The 10,001-nt window shown below is 42.0% G+C and overlaps 1 protein-coding gene across 2 annotated transcripts in view; it reads right to left on the bottom strand.

Annotated features, from left to right (window-relative positions):
• Window positions 1–5,987: 5,987 nt before the first annotated feature.
• ARL8B (ARF like GTPase 8B) overlaps window positions 5,988–10,001 on the bottom strand; it is a 65,972-nt gene continuing 61,958 nt past the window's right edge. The window contains exon 7 of one of the 2 annotated variants that reach the window (XM_079933018.1): window positions 5,988–8,136. In XM_079933018.1, the coding sequence (XP_079789144.1) occupies window positions 8,087–8,136 (50 nt within the window). In that variant the 3' untranslated portion in view covers window positions 5,988–8,086. The remainder of the gene's footprint in view (window positions 8,137–10,001) is intronic. The other variant, XM_079933019.1, reaches the window with a different exon arrangement.

The following is a 10,001-nucleotide window of genomic DNA, read 5'->3' as shown; positions in this document are numbered from 1 at the left end:
TTTAGGGGCCAGGTTCAGAAAATATCTCCTTCTCGAATTAAACTCAACAACGAAAATCTTGTGCTAGCCCTTTAGATTAGACTAGACTCCCCTGAAGGTAAATGTGGCTAAGACTGGAACAACACCCGTATCTAACTAGAAAACCCAACCTTAAAAATCAACTCCTTAAGCGACTGTTTTGTGATAGGTTCTTCCACACATAAGCTCACAAAAGCAACAGGGGACTGATTAAAAAGAACACTGAAATGCGCCGTGGTAAAAATGGGTGACGCCAAAGAGATAACAGCTACGAACCCAGACTCAGAAGTCCAGCTGCCAGGTGTTCATATCTTAGCGCTGCCCTCTGAGTAACCTTGGGAAGTTACTTTTCAGGACCTGTTTTCTCATCTGTAAAATGAGGGTGATAAAAACAGTACTTACCACATACGGTTGTGAGAGTTACATTCTTTATTGTATATAGTATACCTACAACAGTGCCACATACATGGTGAGGCCTATTATTACTACTCATCTACTCTGTGTTAAGACCAGCAACTAGTAAAAGTACCTGGAACATATAAGGCTGAGGTCTGTTGGATGAATTAAATAACTAAGCCCCTACAATTTTCAAAGCACTATTTTAGGAGAAAAATGTGTCTAACTCAACCGAGCATAAAGTAGGACAAGGGCTAAAAGTTACCACAGTCTAAGAACAGTTGAAAAAGCTTTGAATCCTCGTCTAATTCCAGTTCTATTTAACTTAACCTGTTCCAGCTTCCACACATCAAGGTCCTAAATCTGTGTGATTTGGGTTACGTCCCAAAAGGTCATCCTCATTCAATCACCCTCTTACTTTGATAGTTGAAGGAGATGACTGCTTACTTCTATTTCTGTGCCTTTAAAGATATCCTCCACTGTAAATCAATAGACATTACAGTTCTGGGGATCAGTTTTGTGAGGCTGAGGGGGTGAATCAACGCACTAGTTTCCTAAAAGTGCAAACCCTGAAAAAAAGCTCTGGCCCTTTCTTTTTTTTTTTTTTGGTAGGTACGTGGGCCTCTCACCGCTGTGGCCTCTCCCGTCGCGGAGCACAGGCTCCGGACACGCAGGCTCAGCGGCCATGGCTCATGGGCCCAGCCGCTCCACGGCACGCGGGATCTTCCCGGAGCGGGGCACGAACCTGTGTCCCCTGCATCGGCAGGCAGACTTTCAACCACTGCGCCACCAGGTAAGCCCGCTCTGGCCCTTTGATGACCCTAAAGGGTAGTCCCAGAGCTTCCTATATTAAATATCAGGACTAGTCTATAAAAAGGAGGGATTTTTCTACTCTAAAAAGTTATGTGGGCTTCCCTAGTGGCACAGTGGTTGGGAATCCGCCTGCCAATGCAGGGGACATGGGCTCGAGCCCTGGTCTGGAGAGATCCCACATGCCGCGGAGCAAATAAGCCCGTGCGCCACAACTACTGAGCCTGCGCTCTAGAGCCCGCGAGCCACAACTGCTAAAGCCCGCGCGCCTAGAGCCCGTGCTCCGCAACAAGATAAGCCACCGCCATGAGAAGGCCGCGCACCACAAGGAAGAGTAGCCCCCGCTCGCCCCAACTAGAGAAAGCCTGCGCGCAGCAACGAAGACCCAACGCAGCCATAAATAAATAAATAAATTTAAAAGGAAGAAAAAAGCAAAAGGTTATATAAACAACCCAAATGTCTATCAATAAGGACCAGTTAAATAAATTACGGAAACCCGACACAGTGAAAACCACACACAGTGAAATGGGAACCATACTGTCAAAGAAAATGAGGAATTCTCTACATAGGGCTGTGGAAATATCACTCGTACATAGCAAATGGAAAAAAGTTATGTTCAAATACCTCCTATACAAGAGACTTTTTAAAAAGTATATATTTCTATTTGTTTCCTGTATTTTGTATAAAACACTAGAAAGATAAATAAGAAATTGATATAAGGGTGACCTATAAGACCAGGTGGTAGTGGAAGAGTGGTTACTCAGTCATGGGTGGGATCAAGAGTTCCTACGTCTTTTTATGTATTTTCAATTTTTGAAACATGTAACATACATATGAAAAATCAACTTATTCAAAAAACAAATGGAACTTGGAGAAAAAATGATGAGCTTTCTGGCCCACACTTTTATTTTTTTAAATAAAGTTATTTATTTAGTTTTGGATGTGCCGGGTCTTCGTTGTTGTGCGCGGCCTTTCTCTAGTTCGGCAAGCGGGGGCTACTCTTCATTGCGATGCACGGCCTTCTCATTGCGGTGGCTTCTCTTTGTCGCAGAGCACAGGCCCTAGGTGCACTGGCTTCAGTAGTTGTGGCTCGCAGGCTCTGGAGCACAGGCTCAGTAGTTGTGGCACATGGGCTTAGTTGCTCCGTGGCATATGGGATCTTCCAGGACCAGGGATCGAACCCATGTTCCCTGCATTGGCAGGCAGATTCATAACCACTGCACCACCAGGGAAGTCCCTTGCCCACGTGTTCCAACTACTATACCACTAAATCAAACACTGCAACTTTCCATTGAGAACTGATTTTCATCACCATTCACGTGCCATGCCCCAGCCCTTAAGTTACTGATGCGTCCAGAAAGAGTAGGAATAAGTTCCTAACCCTTCTTTGAAGGGAGAGGAGAGCTAGCAATTTCATAAATTGGTTCATGGTATGACAATTTCTTTTTCCTTAGGGGATGATACAAATAGAAAAAGGAGTCATCTAATTCATGTATTGGGTAACAGTAGATAAAAATGATGGACTCTGGGGCTTCCCTGGTGGCGCAGTGCTTGGGAATCCGCCTGCCAATGCAGGGGACGCGGGTTCGTGACCCGGTCCGACAAGATCCCACATGCCATGGAGTGGCTGGGCCCGTGAGCCATGGCCGCTGAGCCTGCGTGTCCGGAGCCTGTGCTCCGCAACGGGAGAGGCCACAACAGTGAGAGGCCCGCGTACTGAAAACAAACAAACAAAAGATGGACTCTGAAAATGTAGAAACAAGACTGTACATTATGTGATACAAATTGTACAAAACTGAGGGTAGGCCAAAGCTGTGGATTATATAAGAGCTGGTTGGAGACATACTATAATTAGCAATCTGTTGATGTTCTATTTCCCATGTTCAAAAGGGAACACATTGATTTTGTTGGGGGATTCCCCCCCACTTGCTATTTTAAAGGACTGTTTTCTAACTGCCCCCCGTTTCTCCAAGCTCTAAATAAATTTTAGCAGAACTTAGCAACACAGCAGTTATAAAGTGTTAAAACACTCACTCTATAAACATTTGCCCCCAAATTGGTAGTATATCTGTGGTTTATATTTTTCCACATTGTATACCAGAATACACGTTTTTCTGCAGTCTGGGAGAAATGCTTTAAAATTTTTAAATGGCTTTCAAAGTATAAGCCCGTGTGGTTACAGCATTTCCTCCGAACAAAATGTAAGTTATTACATCATTCTATAAAATGTCTGTGATCTCCAGTCCTTAACTATGTTAAAAGTTACAACATGTAAACATTTCTGTGGTTTCAGGATTATTTTCAAGCAGAAGGAACACACGCAACACTAACACAATCACTAGGACAGACACTAGGAGCAGCGGGCTTTTTCATCTCTCTTCCCTGCTTTCTGTTTCACCACCAGCCAAATCTCTAGGCTGTTAGAACCACAGCCTGTGAGTAGGAGAAATAATATTAGAAATCCTCTACTCTTCATTTTGCAGAATGGAAAACTACGGAGCCAGAGGGGGTTTAGCAACTCACCACGGTCACACAATCAGTTAACAGCAAAGAATTCATTCTCTTAAATGCCGATCCAGCACTCCTGACAGAACCAAGTGAGCATTTTAAGCTGACAATTCTTTCCCCACCACAACCCTTTTATGAATGCAAGACCTGCAAGCCCCAGTAAAATGAGGCTAAGGTCCCCGCCCCCTCCTGATTCCTGCCAGGAAATGTGCATTACCTAAATCACCAGCTACCTTGGGATTTTAAAATAGAATTACCTCACACAGAGAGCGCTTGTTAATGAGATGGAAGAATGAATGACTACTGCTGTTGCTCAGATTAAGGAACTTTCCACTGAGTCTGTCTAGCATGTCAATGACTTGCTTCTGTTTCCCTAAGAACATTCAAGAGGCAGCAATTACAAAAGTACCCACTTTTATTAACAGCTGAATTTTAAACAGAAATTGTGTGGAGGATATTTACTAATCAACAGGAAGCACCTGCCGTGGGTTGTACATTTGTAGAACTGCAAACTGAAGGGAAGACGGGCAAGCCTAGTGTTTGCTTTAAATGTCTTCCTATTCAAGTATCTTCACTGATACACATCCTGCTGAGGGTACAACCTTTAAAGTTGCTAACAAAATGAAAATATTTCACGTACTGAACATGGTGGTTCCCCCAATGGCACATTTTTAGAGAACAGAATTCAGCCAATTGGATATTACAGATATGGTTCTGGCTACAGTAAATTAGCCGCTCCAGTTCTCAATCCGCCAGCCCCTGAAGAGGTTGGAATTACCAAAGCAACAAGATTTCAGGGTAACTGCATGAATAGAATACACAAGGCAATTACTTCCTCAGTCAAAAACAACAAACACAAAAGCAGACACAGTCCAATACACCCAATTTACTTGACAGAATTGAAGGGACTAATTTTACTTTATTAAGATTTTTTTTTTTTGACGTGGAACTTTTTATTTTTTTAATTTATGGCTGCATTGGGTCTTCATTGCTGCGCGCAGGCTTTCTCTAGTTGCGGCGAGCGGGGGCTACTCTTCATTGTGGTGTGCGGGCTTCTCATTACAGTGGCCTCTCCATTGCGGAGCACGGGCTCTAGGTGCGCGGGCCTCGGCAGTTGTGGCACGTGGGCTTCAGTAGTTGTGGCTCGCGGGCTCCAGAGCGCAGGCTCAGTGGTTGTGGTGCACGGGCTTAGTTGCTCCGCGACACGTGAGATTCCCGGACCAGGGCTCGAACCCGTGTCCCCTGCATTGGCAGGCGGATTCTTAACCACTGCGCTACCAGGGAAGCCCTGATGTGGACCATTTTTAAAGTCTTTATTGAATTTGTTACAACATTGCTTCTGTTTTATGTTTTGGTTTTTTGGCAGCGAGGCATATGGGACCTTAGCTCCCCGACCAGGGATCGAACCTCACCCCCTGCATTGGAAGGCGAAGTCTTAATCACTGGACCACCAGGGAAGTCCCCAAAGGAACTAATTTTAGAAGTCTCAATTTTTGAAAGCAAACATAGACTCAGAAGCAGGGTGAAGCAAGCTAAACGTATATCCTCTCCCCAGCCATGCCCTCAACACACTCCTCTTTCAAAAATCGCTTTATAGGAAGCTGTTGAGAAAACAAGCAAACTGATAGCTTGACTAAATGGCTCCACTGATTCAATAAAAGAATTTAAACCTGATACCCAAGTACTTCTGTCCTAGAAGTGCAAGATCACACATCCAACTGACAACACAATTTGGCTGCACAGAAGGACGGCGTGCACACGGAGGAAGAGCCGAGTTGAACTTCTCTGAGTAAAAATACATAAAATCGTTTCCCCAAGAGCTTTGATGGGATAAACGTTCACTTCTATAGTGCAAAAGATAACATACTATACAAAACAGGTCAAATGTTTTACTTTAAAAGTGTGCCTCTTTGGGAAAAACTACCAGGTTTGATACTTTAAATCTTTTCATTCTGGAACTGAAGTCAGCAAGTAGACATATCTTGTAATTTCAGTTTATTAATAGTTTTGTTATGATTTTTAAAACCAGATTACAAAATGCTTAACTAACTCAATACTTATTTTTAAAAAGTCCTAAATTTGGTGTATTATGACAGTTTACAAGTAGTAGCATTTCCTCCACCCCACCCCCCACCCCATCGCAAGGTCAATTCTGTGGATATTTCAAAGTTTGTTTCTATTTTAACTAGCTCACAGACCCAATTCTTTAAGAGCTGAGCTGATTTCTTTCTAGCACATGGTCTACAGACCCTGCTCATGGTAACCTTCTTTCCACCCCCTTCCAAAAAGGTCAGCACCTTCCAGCATGATGGACATTTTAAGTTAAAACCGTCAATACAACCCTCAAAATGCAAGTTTATTGAATAAAGCTGAGAAGAGCAGTAAAACAGACAAAAAACGCATCCACCTAAATAAAAAAATTCACATATTTACAAAGTTCAGTAACTGTTAGGTTCCACATGCAGAGGTTAATGCACAGGAAAATGTTGGTAGTAGTATCTGGATGTCTTGAAACCCTGGAAGCAATGAACAGACACACAAACACATTACGGTTTAGCTGTAGGTCAATTAATGAACCTATGCGGTCCCCACAGAGTCACACATTCTTGTTCTGATTCCTCCTTTTAGGCACAAGCAAATTGCCACATTCTTTGTAATGGTTCACAGTGACCATTAATGGTGTTGAAGTACAGTAGCAAGTTTAAATATCCCTTCATTTACAGAACCATCCATCCCATCAGGGAAGTATGCAACATGCTTCAAAGAATAAGAACAGAATTTTAAAAGCCAAGATTCTACTCATAAAAATGTGAATGGAGAAAAGCAAATAGTGTCTGTGCAACACGGTGCAGTATTTTGTACAGAATATCATTAAGGCCATGGCAGTCTATAAATTAAAACTGATATCATTAAAAGAACTTACTGTTGACTGCACTTCGAGTGCTCAACATGTCTGGAAATGCACTGTCTACATGAGTGCTGCTTAACAAAAGAAACAAAATCACACATAGTGTGAGGCAACACATACGCAAGTGTACCACAGAGTTTTATCTACTACAGTGGGCTACGTAACAATTTACAAGTGCTCCAGTTTTAATATGTCCCTTTATGTGCATGGAGATCACTAAACTACAAAACACGTTCAGGTAAGTTTTCATACATCTCTGTATCATAGAAGCAAACAACAGACAGCATCACTTCCTCACCTCTGTGTGATTATTCAACAGCCCGCAGCCGTTGTGCATGATTACATCAGATAAAGCAGGCAGGTCTAGAGTTGTCACAATAAACAAGATGTCTAATGGCACCAGACAAAAGAGTGCCAAACCTTACATCGATAAGAGAGAAAAATAAGAATTTTTATTTGTTTCTAAGTATCTATTGTGCTGAAAGTCAACTTTATGACGGAATATAAAAAGTCAAGAGTTAGAGTGTCATGCAGCAGCACTGCTTTAGTGACTGGAGAGAGAAAGAACAGACAGGTGTTTCAACAGTCTGACATTCTTAACACGTTTATTATATTGGCTAGAATGCTCTAAATTCATGAAAGCTTTTGAGAAAATCTTCAATTCCCAACCCCTTAAAAAAGTGTGTTGAACCAGGAAAAAGAAAAGAAAAAATATAGAAGTAATGATCTGGACAGATACAAAACAGCATGCCTCAGTTCCTCCCGTACCCCCGACTGCTATCTGGAGAAGAACTCTCAGAAAGCAGAATGTGTTTAAAATTCATCGCCCAAGATCTTGCCAGTGTAAAGAAGGAACAACAACATTGATCTGGTGCCTCTATTCACTCTTTGCAGACCGTTTTTTAAATTCCTAAGGTGTAATTATACATTTCACATGCATTTGTGAGATATGTAAACATTTTGTTTCTATCCCACATGAGTCAGGCTAAAGGTTTTCTAAATACTGTGTGTGGCACTAGAAACTTCATGCTGTATCAAGTCAGTATCAGTATTAAGCTACTGGACTCTATAATGAAATATCATAGACAGACATTTACTGAAAACCAATATAAAAACCTGGCCCAGAAAGACCAGAACAGAAATATGCAATTTTTCTTGATTTAAGATGGTCAAAAGTGTGGTTTTTTTTTTAAAAAGCTCTACACACTGTTTAAGACAAGTATGTATAAGAAGCCTTTTTGTGTGCTGACTTTATCATGACAACTCTAGCTGATTCTTTATGAAGGGTTAAGGATACACATCTTCAGCAGTGCACATGAGAAATAAACTCTGAAAAAGGCAATTTCTTGGGTTTAGGAAGGACCATATTCTGGGAAGTACTTCAGAGGAACGGACAATAATTCTGGGATTGTAGCCAGGAAGGACTGGAAGACTTCAGGAGATGCTTCAGCTTCTTCTAGATTTTGAATGTTGAATAAGCCACTGAAGTGTGATATCTAAAGATGGAGGGGAAAAGAGTGAAGATGTTACGATACCAAAGTTAAGAAACTAAATATCAGAGAATATTTAAAACGCAGCTATTTCAAAGCATATCCTGGGCCTGCCCTCTTCTTTTCTGCCTCTATACTACTATACTTATATAGATATCTGTATCTATCCCACTATTCTTCATTCCCTGACCTTCAAGAGGTTAATCTGGAAACATGAGAGACTGAAGAGTCTCCAATTTAAAAGCTAGATTGTGTACAGAACAGCTTGTGCCTTCCTTTATTCATTCAAAAGTTTACTGATTGCCTGTAAGATCAGGTATTGTGTGTGAAGCTCCAGGATGCAAAGAGACGGGAAAACCACTCTCTGCCCTCGAGGAGCTTTCAGTATGCTGGAAAACATGCAGGTAGTCGTCTGGGTTTGGAGGACAGCCTCCACAGAATTCCAGGTAAAAGAAAGAGCAAAACACATAGGATAAGCAGAGGCATGAAACTGTGTGGAGCTCTGGCTGGATGACAAGTGATAAGATGTGGCTGAAGCACAGGGATGGGTGAGGGGGGTGCCACTCATTGCTACGGCTAGAGCAGGGGTTCTCAAGCTCACCCTTTCCACATTTGGGGCTGGATAATTCTTTGCTGTGCACAGTACAATATTCTGCAACATCTGTAACCTTGACCACAAGATGCCATTATCACCACCCCCCCATCCTCAGCTGTGACAAGTAATGGCTCCAGATTATCTCCAAATGGCCCCTGTGGAGCTCAGCTGTTCTCAGTTGAGAACCACAGGCCTAGCGGGAGCCAGATAACCTTGTGTGCCATTCTAAGATGCTCAGAAGTTTGGATTTTATTCTCAAGTCAACAGGAAGTCATTGGAGAATGTTAAGCAGGGAAACCATACTGTTTATTGTAAACTGTTAAGTTTATTGTAGTAAATTCAACAATGGCAACCGAGGAGGGCAACTTGGAAGGCTGCCAGTATAGAGACTATCACAACAGGAACAGGAAAGGGCCGAAGGCCTGAAGCAAATCAAGTGCTGTAGGAATGGAGAGGAATAAAATGAGGAGCATGTTCAAAATATAGAACCTAACAGGACTGACCAAATGCAGGGGGTGAGAAAGAATCTTCTGGCCTGAATAAGTGTGTGTGTCATGGAGCTGCTGACTAACAGTAGCTAAAGGAAGAACAGGCTTGAGAAAAAAAGACTAAGAATTCGGCAGCAGGCACACCAAGTTTGAGATGGAGAAGGTAGCACATGGAGATGTCCAGCAGGTTGTTTCATCTGTACAGATCTGAGGAAGAGATGGAGACTGGCAAGACAGCATCATAGAGGTGGCAACTGAAGCTACAGTGGCCGAGAATAGCCAGGAAAGGCACTTAGACTGACAGGACAAGGCAGCTAAGCAGGACTGGTACTTTGCTATGGCAGTCCTAGGAAATTAATACAGACATTAAGTAGATAAAGGGTATTCTGGGCTTATCCTTTAGAGAGCTAACATACTGCAGTAATATATTTTGATTTTGACACATGCAAAATCATAATAATGCCTATAGACCAATTTTTGTAAAGTCTTATTTCAAAAACATCATCCTGTTATAATGCACAGCTGGACACTAGCTCTGCAAAAGTTAATACAATAAATTGATATCACATAATGCTTAACTTCGTGTCTCTTTTGCATTTACTTCTTTAAATAGCGTGGAGCAGATTCAGGATTTTATATTTGTTGTCAAAAGGTATAATGTGTACTCTTTTTCCTGAGGCAAAAGCAATAGTACTTTATAAGGGAAATCACTTAAACAGAAATGGAGATAATAAACAGTAAAAAGCATGAGACATCCCTTCTAATGATACCCACTTCTTCCACAAACA

The sequence above is a fragment of the Stenella coeruleoalba genome (genome assembly GCF_951394435.1).
Source record: "Stenella coeruleoalba genome assembly, chromosome: 10".
NCBI lineage: Eukaryota > Metazoa > Chordata > Mammalia > Artiodactyla > Delphinidae > Stenella > Stenella coeruleoalba.
The sequence above is the reverse complement of the archived record's forward strand: the minus strand, read 5'-3'. Positions and strand labels throughout refer to the sequence as shown.